Source organism: Struthio camelus, chromosome 19, assembly GCF_040807025.1.
Source record: "Struthio camelus isolate bStrCam1 chromosome 19, bStrCam1.hap1, whole genome shotgun sequence".
NCBI classification, from domain to species: Eukaryota; Metazoa; Chordata; class Aves; order Struthioniformes; family Struthionidae; genus Struthio; species Struthio camelus.
Genome location: NC_090960.1, coordinates 10,802,805 through 10,819,708, shown reverse-complemented (window position 1 = coordinate 10,819,708; position 16,904 = coordinate 10,802,805). Strand labels below are relative to the sequence as shown.

The following is a 16,904-nucleotide window of genomic DNA, read 5'->3' as shown; positions in this document are numbered from 1 at the left end:
AAAATGCACACACGTTATTAGCAGTTGTCTTGTGTTCTGTTCTGCACTTTATTGGCTGAATTAATTTTTATTAAAAATAGACGCTCATAACAAATAAGGCGATGGAACGCATTAAGGAATTTTAAGAGTATCTTCTGGTACTAGCTGGATTAAGGTGTTGGAGTAAAGGAGCAGAACAGCTGTTTATTTTAGATATAGTTATTTAGTTATTATGAAAACACCATTTTCAAAGTAGCCTACTGATTAAATCCTAGGCCTTTGTCCTGAGTGCACTTGAATTCGCTGCTCTCACATCCCTGAAAAGTTCTCTGATAAACAGAGTGTATAGCTGGTATAGACATGAGATCTGTCTTCATTCATCCTCTCAAAGTTAGACTGGTAGATAGGCAGGAATACCGAAGTCCTAGTCCCCCTAGAGAGATAAGATGCAGGATTCTAACCCTGTAGCCCATTGAGCAGGAAACTCCTTAGGGAGAGAGAGAAAGGGAAGACAAAGGGGAAGTCTGGGTTCTGGTTCCTGCTCTGAGGAGTCTATGAGTTTGGGGGTAAAATTCAGAAACACCAAGATCCAAGATTTTCCTCTTTCCAAAGTCATTCCCGTTTCATAAGGCAAAGGAGCTTGGTTTGTTCCGTGAATTCTCTCTTCTGGTTGCTCAGTGTCCTGACTGCAGTAGGAGGAGATTAGGCTTATCCCTATCTTGCTTCTATTCTGGAGGTTAGGACATCTCCTCTGGGAAATGAAGATTTAAATTCTTGCAGACTGAGAAGGGCTCTAGGAACCAGCTCATCTAATTTACAGGTTACTTCTGTTACTACTGGACTATTGTGCAAGAGAAGGTTTTGTATTTGCTGCTCTCTTAAAGGAAAAAAAACAAAACAAAATAATAAAAAAAACCCCTTAACTGATCCCTCCTTCCTCATTGTTCCATTGCTGAAGAGAAGTAGTCATCGACTTTGAAGACAAATCAAGTGATCACATATCTATTCAGTGTTTACTGCTTTGTCTGTATTTACTCTTCCCTATTAATTAGCTCTTAGTGTAGTTCCCTATTTAATCAGTAGGTGTATAGACTAACCAGATGTAGGGTCTCTGTGTATCCTTCTTTAAGCATTATGAATTGTATTTTGTGGGCTTTTCTGTATACCTGCTTGCTTCCTTTGATTATATTGAGAACAAAGTTTTTAAATTTAGTCTGAATCCCTCTGCTGGTCCACAAATGTAATTTTTAGGTGCTTCGAAGAATCAGTTAGATGCCTGAACTAGGTGCCCTAACTATGGCTTGGCTGGCACTGGTGATGACTGAATTTGTATGTTTAGGGAAGTAGTTTAACCATCATAAACCTCTTTGGTTCTCTGTAAAATGGATAAAAATGCATCTCCTGACCCATCCTGTGTGATAAATGCTCAATGTTTGACCTTATCAAAAATCTGAAAAAACAAATCTGCCACGGATGATTGCTCTTTACAGCCTTGGAAACAGATCTGTCTGATACATGTAGAATATGGACCCATTGTAGATTTGAGCAGACTTTCAGATCTGCAGAGTAGCTGTTCTTGTTGAGAATTATTGTATTCATTTCAGCTTTTCACTAATTCTAATGAAAGTAGTTTTATGTAGGAACTTTGTGAAGTTTGTTGCTTTACAAATACAATGAGAAATCTTTAGAATTCTAGTTAACAGATTGGTATATTTATAAGTCAAATTTTGGGTCAGAGCCTTGCTGACAAACAAGAGGACTAAAGAGTTGATGTTTGGGATGTTCATACCCTCAGTGGTTTAGAAAAATGTCCACTGTAGAATTGCCTTTGGGAGCTGTAACCAGTTTGGATAGCAGGAAAAACTAGATTTTCACTGAGAGTCGTAAAGTTAGTAACTGCAGTGTTTGGTTTTCTTTTTTCTTTTCTTTTTTTTTTTTTTTTTTGGTGACAGATTTATTGCCCGTCCTGACGTCAGGCAAAAAAGGATGGCAGATTTCCTGGACTGGACACTTTCAATGTTAACTAAATCCTCCTTTCAGACCATGGAAGGGACTGTTATTGTGAATGGCATGCTCCAGGCCCTGGTAAATACTGTTTTTCCTTTAAAAAATAGACGATTGTATTTATGGTAACTTTTTCCATATGATATTGATATGGAAGACCTTTAATAGCAAATGCACTAAGAGGTTCCTTATTATTAAAAAAGAATAAGGTAATGTAAAGCTTGAATTTCCTCTGCAACGCTTCTGAAGATGTAACCTCCATGCATGTATTTCGTCTTTAAGCACTCGTCATCAACAAAGAAGAGTGAAGTTGTCAGTACAGATACTGATAAATAACCCTCAAAATAGGCTTTCAATATCTAATTATATATATACACTAGTCATTTCATAATTCATCTTTTTTCTGACTTTATACAAAACCTTTGAAAACTTAACTGAAACTGTGCGAATAGAAGAGGCTGGGCTTCTGATACAGTAGTGGTCCCTCCTAGACTTTTTAGAGTGGATAATCAAAACGCGAGCGATTCACAAAAGTGTTGGCCATTCTTTTCCAACTGAAATATTTGTTCTCAATAGTTTTAATCTGACATACTGACCATACTAGACAGTGTCTTTGAGTAAGACGAAAAAGTTCACTATTCCCTGTATTTTTCCTTGCTAATCTGAACAAGTGCTTTGTTTAATGCTGTTTACCGTGTGTAATTATAAAAGTTCATGACTCAGAAGAGCTGAATCCTTAGTTTGTGTTTTAAAAGTAATATACTATGCATAGGAAAAAATCTTTAATACATGAACTACATGGTCATATAGGAATATGATCACACTCCTACATTCTAAAAATATATTTTTTAATAAAAGCTTAGCCTGTGTTTGTGGTTTGACACCCTTAACAGGGTCTGTGTGCGTTCTGATATACTTGAATAACAGTTCCGGCATCTGTTCTGATTTTGTTGTCGAGATATGGAGGTGGAGTAATGGAGGTGTATGGCAGGGGGAGGAGGGGAGTTGTTTCTTGTTGTTGACCAAAGTTAAGGTAGTGTAAGTGCTGTGAGATAGCATGCTCTTGTACAGTCTTACGGGTCTAAGGATTTGCTGGCATTGGTATGAGTTTCTATAATTTGCATAAATTTGCAGCTCTCTTTAAGTAATTGCTATGAAGACTTCTATGCAGCATGTTACTAAACATCAAAGCAAAGTTCTGGAATAGGAGTGTGTGTGTGAGAGAGTATTTTTCTTCAGCAGCTCTTCTAAATCAGAAGATATGAGAAATGATCTATATTTAGAATAACATAGGACTTGCTGCTTAAGCAAGAGGAAGCATTATTTGTATGCATTGCAGTATGTTTCAAAAGACAGAATGATGTTTCATCATTTTATTGTCAGATCTGGAAAGGAGACTGATTGTTTGCCATTCTAGGTGCATGATGAGACCTGTAGGATGTATAATACATTAGTGTTCTGTCATAATTCCTTTGGCTTTGGCTTTGGCTCTATCCACCTGTTCATTAGTGCATGCTAAGCGAAACAGGTGAACACTTAACAAGTAGAATCGAAACTAGAATGTGATACAATATACCTGGAAGCAGAAGCCTGCCTTCTTGCATTTGTTTTTTTTTTTTTTTTTTGTCTCCCCCTGCTCCGCCAGATAGGAGAAGTTACTTATCAAACCAGTTTCAGTGTTTGTATCTCCTGATCCAGTTGGTGGGTATAAGCAGGCTGAATTTTTAAAGCCGCCTCTTGCATCCAGCCTTGAATCTTTATTTTAGTTAGTAATAGTCATATTGGAAAGATATGTGTGCAAGTATTTGTATGCATAGCCATGCTTGAGTGGAGTAGGAAACACTTACTTCAAGAATTTAATATTAAGAATTTTATAAAATACTTTTACCAAAGGCATGTTGTCAAACCAAAAATATTACCCCAAAATAAAAGCAATATTTAAAATAAGGAAACCTTTTCCCTTAAGCGTACAAGGTACTAATAGTCCATAGAGAAACAAAGTAAATCGTTGTTAACTGTATAAAGCACAATGCATCCTCGTGAGGGACGACTACAACTTGTGTCGATAAGCTTTACGGTTCTTAGCTCTCTAATTCCTCCAGCAATTCTTCATTTTAAGAGCAAAGCTGTAGTCCTACCTGGGCATTTCCCTCTGACTAGCGAGGCTGGGGGCAGCACGCAACCATTTTTTAGTTCCTGGTCAGTACCGCAGGGCAGGTTTGGGGGGATGTAATACTCTCCTGACCAGGGTGGAGGGAAAAAAATCTTTCCTCATCAGGTCAGGTTGGGGCTTGCCCTGACAGAGTGGGTTTCAGTAGGATTATGATATTATGGTATTTCTAGTCTGCATGTAGGAAATAGCTTCTAGTGAGATTGGAATGGCAAAACTGTTTTAAAATGGCACGAAACTCTTGCATTTCAATGAACTGAAACTGCAAGTTAGGTGCGCAGTGAGTAGTTCTTCGTTGCTGCACTTTGATCTGCCTCTTCGTGGCCTTAAGTCTCGGTGATTAGGTATGCTACTGTTTAATCTAACTCAGCAGTATGTGTAGAACAAGCACTACTGTTTCATGGTTCTTGTTGAAACACGCAGCCTGCATTACACGCTTTAATTCCACCGATGCCTTTTTTTCTTTTTTTTGTCTTTACACCTGTCGTCGGTAATAGATCGCTTCACAGCAGGTGTGCGCTAGCAGGGATCTTTGCTTGCACTACTTCAAATTCTCTTTTTGAAACTGCTTTTTCTCTTTTTGAAACTGAAGTTGTGGTGTTGAATTAAGCTGACTTACGCACTTGGGTAGTTTGTATGGATAGCTAATTAAAAGACTGTAAATGCTAAGAAATACTAAGAAATTGCCAACTTTTTTATGACATTTGTTTACTGGAAGGAAAGATCTAGTCTGCTTCAAGAATCTGCATTTCAAATTCTCTTGGTCTGGAGGTTTGCTTTTAAACCTACCATTATATCAAGCAGCTTTTTAGTTATTGCTGCAGGGTGTAGCACTCCCAGTTCTTGCGTGACAGAGATGTCATCACGTTGAGGTAGCCTGGGGCATTGAAACTTATTAAACCTTATTTGTTTTATAAGTGATTCAGTATACAAGTGTGAGTAATAATTAAAAAAAATAAAACGCCCTGCACAGTGATCTGATGAAACTCGAGAGCCTTAAGAACAGGGCATTTCCCTGAGCTGTCTGTAATGCAGAGATTATTTAGCAATAGCTGCGTGCTTATGTAAATTTTGCTGCAGGGAAGAAAGAACTCTCCAGCTCCATTCTTTCAGACCCAGAGGCACAGAAATAGAATATTTCCAAATAGAACGCTTCCCAAGTGTCGTATTTTTGGCATTCTCAAAGAACTGGTGGTGCTGCGATTGTCCATTGGCGTTATTTTTTAAAAAGATGCTGCCGCTTAGTGGTTTGGTGATAAAGGTTGTACAAAAAGCGGTGCAGCTATAAGGAGAAGAAGGAAATTTTTGTCTCTTACCCCTGAAGATAGCTGGGGCGCTGACTTCTTTCTGGTAACCCTGTGTCTTCTCTCTTTTCTTAAAGAGTAATCCAACTTTGCGTTGTGGCATACTTGCAAGTTTTTTTCCTTCTCACCAAAAAGTGCTGTGGTTATTTCAAGGTTCAGAACTTCAGTAATCATTAGCCTGTTTCTTTCTTTTGCTGGAATGTGGCGCTGTCTTGGGCTGCTAATTTTTTTTTCTTTGAAGCATTTCACACTAGTATAGTTGAGCGGTCTTGTTAAGATGGGCAGAAACTATTCTGCAAGCTCTCCATGAGTTAGTCTAGACTTTTCAGGATTTCAATTGATTAAATAATAAAGATCATATGAAAGCTTAGTTTTTTCTGCCGCTCGTTTAACGGTGTAGTATATTGAAGTTTGTCAGCTTAATTACCACGTCGGTAGTCACATTATCAATACTTTGACAAATATGTATGATCTGTAGAAGATGTACAATGTGTCTCAAGTATTTAATAAGAACAAGGGGCCTTAACTACTCTATTTTACCATGAGTTGCACGTACAATGCATTAAATACCCTTTGCTGCTTTCAGGTGAGTTTTTTTTTCCGACTGCGTGTCCTCCTTCACCTTGTTTACATCCCCACATCTAGCCCGGAGGCGGGAATGGTTGGTGGCTTTCCCTGGGCCTGGATGTTTTTGTGACTACTAGGGGGTGCTCCAGAGTAATGGAAGATACCGTTTTCTTCTCTTCCCACGGAGACTGGAATGATCCTCCCCTATCCCTGACTTGGTTGGTTACAACCAGAGGGTAGATTCAGACTTGTATCTCCTGCTCGGCAGGAAGATAGACTTGCTACCAAACAGTCAGGCCGCCCTTAATGGTGATTTGTGTAGCTTGGGGAATATGTCCCAAAGATGCTCCTGGTTGATACAGCTCATAAAGGTCGGGCCTAAAGTGGGTTACGTAGACAATTGGAAGGTGTGGTGTGTTTCTTCTATGATTACTAAGAAACTAGGTTTGTTTTCCTTGCACCATGCTATTTCTAAAGCCAAACCAGACTTGACAGCCCTCATTGCTTACACACCACTGATTTTCTCTAATTTGTAGGTGGCTTAATTATTTATAAGAGAGGGAGTTACATACTTTTCAACAGGTTGGGTAAGTTGGTGTATGCTGTATGTCCTCATTAAAGTGGAAAGACCATGGCGTAACTTGATTGCTTGGATACGCCAGCAGACAGGCTCCTTACTTTCAATCTTATTAGTTTCTGACACTAAAATGTCTATACAGGTGGCACACCAAGCTTATTAATTATTTTTTTGGTATCAGATTTTTCTGAAATCATGTACCTCAGATGTTTTTCTTCCTTCAAGGCAGGAAGTTTAAACTGAATAATCTAATGCTGATTTGTCTTTTTTTTCCTTTTCAGTTTTTGTTTTCTCTTCATTTGTAGTGATGTGTACATACACTTTGCTTTTTAGAATGACCCCTGTGTGCTGTAGGATTGCAGGATTTTTCTGAGACAGTAACTTTACCTTACATACATGAGTGTTAGTGGCACATGCCAGGAGAAAACACATGACTTGTTTTTAGAGGCCAACATCAGTTAAAGTGCTCTTTCTGTTGCCCCTGAAAAATATATCCAGTAAGCTCAAAAGCTTGGGAAGTTAGAGATGGTGGACGTTTTTGCATGCTTCTTTGACTTGCAGTGAAGTCATGAAAGCTTGAAATTTCTGCACTCAAAAGCAGAAGTTCATGAAAGCTGGATTTCTTGCTTTGTTGAGTATCTGAAGAGTAGTTTTCAGTTGAGTTATTGCCCACTTACTTCTATAAATATTGTTTTTTGGTAATGGTGGCTATTAAACTTTTATCTGATACAAAGAAATACCTAATGTATCCCTTACTGAGAACTGATAAGCTGGTAGATTATGTTTGACCTGCAATTTACTTTAAAGTTCTGTTTGCAACCACTCTTCCTTTCAGATGTTCGGCATTTTCAGCTGTGTTTATTCCAAAGTCAGTAGGTAGCAGATATTTTATTGAACAGAAGCATATAACTATTAGCTCCCGATCTTTTAAGTTTAGCTATTAATTTATAACACATTTGCTACAGTGTTCTTCATTTGATTTGTACTTCCCTTAAAAGCTCGCATTGTTGGAATAAAATCCCTTAATCCACGTTCAGGAGTGAGGGAGTGCATCTGAATCATGTACTGAACTTGTCAAATAAGGGAGTAATGTTAATACTGAATAATTAATACTGTAATTTGTATAGCTGTAACTTTTGTGTATTTGCAACTTTATACATTTTATGTTTTTTATATGGAGAAAGGTTTGTATAGTCAGATACAGAAAATATGTTCTTAATGAAATGTTAGTATTGTATCTACCTTGAACTTTCAGGTTACGTAATGCTCTTCCTAGAGATTGTCTTATGCTGACCTTCAAAGTTGTTTTCTAAAAAATTGTCAGAGTTTTTAGGATTGGTTAATCTCTTGTTACTGAATGACTGAAGTATATCGGTAGGTATAGGTTTATGGTTTGGAGTGATCTTTCCTGGCCTGATTTGTTTTCTGAGAAAACAGGCAACCTAGATTTTTTTTAAATGTTAATCTTAATCATTTTACAACAGTTGCTGAGATGATTTTAACATCTGAAAGTATATTATAAATACTTGCATCTATTTTGCTTGAGTGGTTGTTCTCTATTGAAAATCAGATATGAAGATAGTTTATGGAGTGAAACTCTTGTAGGGAAACAAGGTACGTTCTGCTTTTTTGCTCGAAAATACAGCGCAGAGGAATGTGTGGAAGGGAATCTGCCAACTCCACTGCTCTAAATTGAGCAGTGGGTGAGGGAGTCTGCTTTCTTATTTCTCTTTAGAAAAGCGTTTTTAAAGTGTCTTCTAAAAACATTTAAAGACTTTTTTTTTTTTTTCATTTCCTGCTTGTGTGTTGGTTAATGTCTTCCCACATCTTGTTTAGGAGGTGATACCTCTTAGTTAGGTTTTCTCTGAGGAGTCACAACTAAATTCAGAGTTGGCCTCGAGGATGTGAAAACCAGAGGCAAATGGAGGAACTTGTAGAAAGGTGCCAGAACTGAGGAACTGCGAATGCTTAGATATTTTGAGGATTGTATTCCCTCTTTGCAGGAGCTCACAGACAGTCTGTTGAGAAGATAAATGTGGGGGTAGACCCCCCCCGATGCGTTCCTCGAGGGGCATTCCCAGAGCTGTATTAAAAAGCTGCTTCGCTGCCTTATGAACACTTCAGGAATTATGCTGTGTTTGCTTTGAATGTGCTTGAGCATAATCCTAATAATTCTGAGGCAGACTCTGCATGCCTTAAAACCAGTATAGGTGCTTACCTGCATGGCCCTACGGAAAGGAGGAGGGATGGTGAAGACAAGGTGCTGCTGAAATGCTGTAGTATCTCTTGGCAGCCGGTGCAAACTTCCTAACCCTGTGAAGAAGCCATCTGATGGGTTTTTCAAGCAGAACACAGGAACAAAGTGATACAGAAATGAGCTTATGCACGTTTCAGGAAAAAGCTGGAAGAATTCAGAGGCACTCTAGATTTGCCAGTTATGCCAAACGTTTGCAGATTGTTCGCCTGGCTTTTCTTTGCTTTTCGTTGGTTTATTTTAGTACAAGCAGAGTTTTCCTTTATACTGGGGGGGGGGGGGTTTGGAGGGGTACTGATATGGTATCTTAATAAAAGCTATGATATCTTTATACTGTTTGTGCTGGTAGTTATTTGCATTAGCCGTTTTTCTAGGCCTGAAGTAGTTCCGTAGCATTTCTGCTTTGTAAATGTATTTTTTTTAAAGCTGCCTTATGATTGCCTAGTTACTGATGGAAGGTGTTAAAAATCTTAAGTAATTCAATATATATTACCAAATTCCACTAGACAACTTGTAGTATAGCTAATCAGAAGTGCTAATGTAGCATCCTAAAATGCAATTTAGGAGCAAAATAAAATAGAATGGATACATAGCCTGAAGGTCTTTTTATTGCCTCTGTTGCTTTTAACCACACCTGCGGTATAGGAGGTGTGTGTCTAGTTGATATTTGTGAGAAAGAACATATTTTTAAGGTAAGCTTCTGTTCTCATTTAAATCCTGGGCATGCTTATTGAGGAAGATTTTCTTCTGGTGAATGACAAAATTAAAGGAAAAATAAGGGACTAAACACAGTAGTTTTGATGCATGCTAAGAGAGTGAGGAAACTTTAACTGTGTAATATGTTTTTGTCTGGTGTTAATAGTCCATTCATCTTACTGTAGCACTGAGGCTTCATCTTACTGGGATTTCTAACTAATTATAACAACGATTGTGGAAACCCTTTGCAGGATTAAATGCTTGAACTCTTCTTTAAATCCCTTGGCACAGGAATTAAAATATGCCTGTTGGAGGTATATTTGTAGTGGGCTTGCAGTACTTGGGGAACTCTGTAGCTTGTGCTGAATAACGTTAACTTGAAATATGTCTAAGCTTCAGGCATTGCTGTCACTGCAGGTATATGTAGCTGTATTTAACACTGTTTTGCTACTGTTTGGCACCCAAGTAGGCTAGTTTTGTCCAGTTGAACATGGAATTTTCAGAAGCTGTTAGAAAAACAGGGTAAAGCACTTGGCCATTTAGCCTTTACTGAGTCCTGTCTTGCAAGTTTGGTTACTACTAACAACTAAGCTTGCTCGTGTGTGTCCACGTGTCTTGCCTCTCAGCAGTGAGTGTTGGTGTGTTCTGCATGCGTCTGTCTAAATTACGAGGAAGGGCGACTCAGTTTCCAGAGCCATTCAGCGTTGCAAGGATCCCAAACAGGATATAGAGTTCCCCTACTGCATCTGTCTTTATTCATGTTCCACAAATTCTGCTTCAGTTTTTTAGAGTTTCAAAGCAACATGAACTGTTTGAGGTAATAGCTGCTGTGGTTGCACCTGCACTGAGCTTGTGTGACCAACCACTGAACCGGATGGTTCGGGGAGCTGAGCTGGCTGAAAACTAATGGCTTTTTTTTTTCCCCTTGATTATTTGGTTTTTGGTTAACTCAGCTCACTGAGTTGGCTGCCTGCACGATAGTCTGGAGGGAAAGGAAGGGCTGGGCTGGAGTACGGTAGTCTTGACTTGTATCAACATACAAAGAAGTAGAACTACACCTTGACACTGTCTTCCTTTTATGCCGTATAAATTAGTGAATGCTACATATTATTGCAAGAACAAAAAAAACTATCTTAGAAGTATATGTTTGATATATATCATGCCTTAGAATTTATATAGTCTTATGTTTCTTTTCCCTATTTTGTTCGTAGGCACAGTTATTTAAACATGGCAAAAGAGAAGATTGTTTACCATATGGTAAGTCTCTGATATCCTGATTTTTGTTTTTAAAGCCATTCCAATAAAAATAGGAGGAGAAAGATGTATAAATAGAGAGAGGTGGCATAAAGGGTGAAATAAATAAGAAAGTAATAAAGCATGCAAAATGAGGGGAAGAAAAGAAGAGATGACAAAGTTAAAGGAGCAGAAGGTGCAGCCGAGGGGTATTGTATTGGAACGTCTCATCAAACCATTAAAGATTATGGCACTACCATAACACAAAGGCTGAACATGGAACGTAAAAACTGTAAGATGTGATGAATGTTTTAAGAAATTCAATAGAAAGTATTCTGGTGTTTATACCTACTAGTGCTATTTGGAAAATGTTTGCAAAAAATCTTCAAGTTCTAACATAAGCACAGGAGTTAGGAAATCCCAAGTTTAAAGAACCTGCTGTGTACAGGACCCAGCTGGAACGATATGGTGTTACTCTTGGAGTGAGAAAAAGCTTATAGTGCAAAGAGATTACGATACAGACAATTAGGGATAGACTAGTACCGGAAAAGAGGACATGAAGGTTTCTGAAAAGTGCGGTGGCATGTTGGAGTTACATTCATCTCATGGTGAATCCTAGAATATGATTGAGAGTGCAAAATACCAGTTTGTTTTTTTATAGCCTTTAATAGCTGTAAAGAGAGGGAGGGAAAGGTGATGACCAGTTAGAGAACAATACAAAAGACTGTGTCAGTTTCGTAGAACTTACGAAAACACCAGAAATGTGGTTTGTGTTATTTACAGGAACCAAGCAATGGTCTAAACTCACTTTAGAATGACTGTGGATTGACTTATGAAAAAAACACATGGAGGAGGAGGTTAGGGAATTCTTTTGATTTAAGAGAAGAAACTTTGAAGAACTAGAGTTGGAAAGAGTTTAATTCTCCCTGTTACTGAGTGTGACATGCCGATGCTGTCTTACAAAACGCCTGAGATATGGGTGAAGGTGGAGATAAGATAGGGAAAACAAACAGAAAGGAATGGCAGATGTGCTATACAGCCACAAACAAGCAGAAGATATTGAGAAATGTCATTGCATAGGCTGAGAAATGTCATTGCATAGGCATAGCAGGCAGCAGTGTGGAAGCTTAAAAGAGTAGTAACAGTTCGGCAAGTAACCAGAATCATAAACAGACTAGATAAAATATAGTGAAACACAAAATTATATAATTCAAAAGGATGGAACTGTATAACCAAATAGTCCTAATTGATAGAAAAAGCAGAAATTTGGCTAATGACATTAACCCTGTTGGTAAATTTAGATGTCTTGGTCTGTGGGGTCTACAAAGGCTATTAAGAAGTTACAAGTCGGGTAACTTGAGGAAAGTCACAGGCATATTGTGAATGAATTTGTTACAGAAAAGGCAGATTCCTCACCACTTAAAAAGCAAATATCAAAATGGAAACTTATGGGAAAGAGAAAATGTGAGAGACAAACACATATCGAAGATGGTTAATTATTACAGGTTTCTAATAGATCTGAGGATCAAATGGGAAGAATAGAAGAATGTTAGAAGAAGATAGTGTTTGACAAGCCACCTTTTGCGTTACAGAACTAGAGGGAAAAATAAGCTCTAGTCCTGAAACCATTTGCATGGGGCTATACATATTCTAGTGATTCAGGAGCTGGCAGGACTTGGAAGAGGTTTATATTTAAATAGTCTTAAAATTTTTCTGTCTGTGAATATTGCTTTTTCTGCAGTCTCTTTAAACATTAATCTCTGGCATTGACAATTACAAAAAAAAAAAACCCCAAGTACTGGAAGATACTGAAATAGTCATTATTGGCTTTACTTTTTTGCCTGTTTATTGTCTGTTATGTTTATTTTATTACTCTCTCAATATGTCAGGTGTAATCATAAGTTTTTTTTTTTTTTTAAATTGGGAAAATTTTAAAGTCACATGCCCTATTATTTCTCAGACTTCAAAATGACTGTTAAATCCTTCATCTCGTAGTATATTTGAAAGATCTGATATGAGACTGGAGTAAGAGGTTGCAGAATTTTTTGCCATTATGATCCCATGTTTGCAGTGCTCATGGTAAGAATGATGGCCCTTTCAGAGCGTGAGCTGGTGATCCGTGTTAACTGCTGATCAGGCTTAGGCTCATGGTTTGAAACAGTCAGTAATTACTTCAGGCTGCAGATATAAGCAGGCTATTTTATTCGTAGCAGGAATGTGTTCCTTGTGAACGTTTTGAATTCTGCAATTTTGTACTCATTAATGCAAGCCTCTCCATTAGTCCATGTTTTCTGCTTTGCTGGAAAAATAATATTGTTACCTTTGATGTGTTCAAATTAAAGGTTTTCTTGCTGATTGCTTACACATGCACAGCATTTCTCATCTCTAAATGTTTATGGATATTCATCCTCCTGAAACTTTCTGTGCAGGAGTTAGGTTGGAGCTGCCTGAAAACTATAAATGAGGAAAGCGGACGTTTGCTCAGTAGTATGCAGAGGCAGGCTGCAGAGTGACTAAATTAGATTTTCTTGCCTCCCTGTTCTGCTAGGTTACCAGTGATAGCACATTTATTTTCTTTTACAGCTGCTACTGTACTTGAGTGTCTCGATAACTGCAAGCTGTCAGAAAGTAATCAGATGGTTCTTCGCAAACTGGGGATGAAACTTGTTCAACGACTTGGACTGACATTTGTGAAACCGAAGGTAGCAAAATGGAGGTTAGTTTAAAACTGAAACAGGTTTAAAAACAGGGGAAAAGAAACCCAAACATACAAACAGAAAATCCAAAGCACTCCAAAAACTTAAAAAACCCTAGCTCCATGCCTTTGACTGCCAGCCCCCCGGCCCCTCCCAAAGAAAGACCCCTCCCCCCCAACATGTTATTTGAGAATAAAGACAGCCTTCATTTGAATCCTTTGGAAAAAGGAGAGGAGTTCTGCTGTATTTAATTTCCTGTATTTTCTTTTAAATTTTGGTATGGTAAGCCAATGATGTGACAAGCCAAGTCTCTTGACGTTCCGTGTTGCATATTACACAAGCAGGAGCCTGTTCCTATATAATGTATAACTTGGTAAAGATGGGAAGATGGTGACCTTTGTTACTGAAGTTGATTTAGTTCAATTCTGTAAGAGTGAGCATAACTTTCCCATTACATTGTTCTACCCTGATTCGATAGAAAGTTCACAGGGGAAAAGTGGTTTGCAATCCCACTTTAGTTTTGCATATTAGTCAGGTTCTGGTGTCTGGTTTTACTTATTGCCACAGGGCAAACTCTTTTTCAGATTTCTCGCACTGATATTTTTAAATTGCAGGCTCCATTGGTGACTATTTTTTATTATATTTCTTTTTCCAACTTTTGAGAACATCCTTAGGCATAGAAAATTCTTTTTCGGTGTGGGGTGTACCTTGCCCAATGGCAAAAGTCAGTTTAGCATGTAAAATATATCTTTTGTAAGAATGTATCTACACCACAGGCTAAATATCTGAGTACAGCTTGTGTAGAGACTAACTGAGCTAGCTTTAACGTTTTTAAAACAATTTTTAGTAAGTTTTTTTTTTTTCTGTTTTTGGAGGGAATTTTAGGGGGTGAGAATTTTGCCTCTCTTTTATAGTCAGCAGTGGAAAGTAGGTTCTATTGAAACAGAAAAGGGAGAGAGATAATGAAAGGTATGAAACAGTTTTGCACAAGAACCGCTTCAATAGTCTAGCTCTCCTGGAAAAGAGACAGCTGGATCAGGAGGAAGGAGAATGGGATACTTTCCCCTTCCTGGAACTACTAAGTAACTGGAAGGGTGTACGCCGTAGGTGTAGTAGGTTGTCAGGAAGGCTTTTTGACAGTGTGCACCTATTTCAGATGGAACTTAAATCAGAAAAATAAATTAACTACGTCTGTTTCTTGTGCAGATACCAACGTGGCTGTCGGTCTCTGGCTGTCAATCTGCAAGCTCAGGGTTCAGTTGTGCAGAATCAAAAGATAACTGTTGCTGCTGTTGAAGCTGATGAGGAAGAGGAATATGATATTCCAGGAGAGATTGAAAACGTTGTAGGTATGTTAACATTAGACAGAAGTTACTGTAGTGCTTGCTAAGTAAATGTACATTGGAAAATAACCTGCTTAATGGTCAGGAAATCATAAGTATCTGCACTAGTGTGAACAATTCAAAAGACTGTAGAACTGCAATATGTGCAACTGGTTAAAATATTAGCTACTGTATTTGGTAAAATGTTTAGCGTTTCTGCATGTCAAAAAAAATGCAATGCTCCGTTGCGTTTTTTAGGGGGTTGGAGGATGGAGTTATTGAAATAATTGTGACCAATTTTATCCATTAATAGGAAAGAGAGCTACTGAGCCTTCAGCATATGGGGAAAGGTGAATTAGAAGGAATAATGAAAAATTAAATAAGTTGTGTTACCTGAAAGCTAAAGTCTTACAGTTGAAAATTTTAAGCTGTGGTAGTATCAAAGGAACAGCGTTTTCTACTAGTGTGTAGTCATATAGCAGGTCCTCTGCTAGCTTGCTGGTGGGTACACTGTAAAAAAACTGATATAAATTAAACTTCTATAAACTTTTAGATCGGAAAACTTTTATAGCTGAGTAATCTCATGATCCGCTGAAAAACTCACCATGAGCTCCACGTTGAATCTGCCACAGTATTTACAATTTCAAACCAATGCCTCTTTTAGAAAGCAATTTTGATGCCTCTCTTGTTTCTTTGATTTCAGAACATACTTATGTTAGAAATATAAGAAATCAGAATGTGAGTGGTGTTTAAACTAGGAGGCATTTATGTTAAGAGGGAAATGAATTTTGAACGTTTTAAGAAATTTTTCGATTGTTAAAGAAATGAGAGTAATCTATTTTGTTTAAATAAATTATCTGCAGAGCAATTGTTGGTTGGACTGAAAGACAAAGACACTATTGTCAGGTGGTCTGCAGCAAAAGGGTAGGTTTTTTTGTGGTTACTCTAAAACTAATAAACTAAAGCAAACAAATTAGAATAACAGTCTGATGTATCCGTTTGATAAATCACATGTCTTCTCAATATTCACAGTTACTTCAAATGGCTTCAGCGCAGCGGATGGTATGGAGCCATGATTGCTACTATTTCTGGGTGTATTTGAAAGTGGTTTAGTCTTCAGAAAACTTTCAGCTAGATTTGGGAAAAAACATTCTGGATAAGACTTGAATTGAAGCGTGTCAAGTAGCGTTTCTTCGAAACGTTTTCTCTCTTCCTCTTTCAAAATTTTATTTCAATGTTAAATTTGCTGCTACGTAGCTTTTGCTCCAAGCTTGGGATTGATATTTTAGAGTAATGGTGTTAGGGTAGTGCATTGTCATCTTGAATTCAGTCATCTTATTATACATTTCCAGTAACTAAATTTTTTTTATTTGACTTATTCCTCAAATACAGTACTAATAAATCACTATGTGTTTTTATTGATTTTTTTTTTTTAACTTTTGTAGGATTGGTAGAATAACTGGAAGACTTCCAAAAGAATTAGCAGATGATGTGGTCGGGTCTCTGTTGGACTGTTTTAGGTAAAAATCTTACTTCGCATTTTACGTGCACCTGAAACGTGTTTGCTTCTGGAATCATAGGGTAACAGTTAGGAAGACAAGTCTAAAGTTCTGTAAATTTTTTTTGGCCGCCTTCTGCCAGATTTCAAAATCTTCTAAGACATGGATATGCTAAGGGTGTTCAGTGAAGAAACTATTCCTAATCCTTCATCTTGGCCCCATTTTAAAATAATGCAGAAGGACTGAAGTTGAGTCTTGCAAAAAAATGTACTCATGAACTTGCGACTTCAAAAATTCCTAGTATGCTTGTGTCTTGAATGTCGTGTGCAGTTCTGCTACCTTCCGTCTTCAAAAGCATGGTAGAACTGGAAGTGATATTCAGAAGGGTGGTGAGGATCATCAGAGATAAGAAACAGCCCTTATGTGAGGGGACACTAAAACAACTAGGCAGAGTGATGAATCAAAAGGGTGTAACAGAAGTTTATGAAATCATGAATGGCATGGAGATCATTGCCGTATGGATTTTGTATTATAAAAAGCAAACTAAAGTAGGAGGTGGTAGATTCAGAGCGAGCAAAAGGAGGTGGTTATTCACACAGCACG

General features: G+C 37.8%; 1 protein-coding gene across 6 annotated transcripts in view; it reads left to right on the top strand.

Moving 5' to 3' along the window:
* Positions 1-16,904, top strand: part of TBCD (tubulin folding cofactor D) — a 131,972-nt gene that overhangs the window by 10,436 nt on the left and 104,632 nt on the right. For all 6 annotated transcript variants that reach the window (XR_011135445.1, XM_068913428.1, XM_068913427.1 and 3 more), the window contains 6 exons: positions 1,932-2,064; positions 10,763-10,808; positions 13,368-13,500; positions 14,687-14,829; positions 15,666-15,726; positions 16,248-16,322. Coding sequence is in view for 5 of the 6 variants with exons in the window: in XM_068913428.1 (XP_068769529.1) it covers positions 1,932-2,064; positions 10,763-10,808; positions 13,368-13,500; positions 14,687-14,829; positions 15,666-15,726; positions 16,248-16,322 (591 nt within the window). In the remaining variant the exon portion in view is untranslated. The remainder of the gene's footprint in view (positions 1-1,931; positions 2,065-10,762; positions 10,809-13,367; positions 13,501-14,686; positions 14,830-15,665; positions 15,727-16,247; positions 16,323-16,904) is intronic.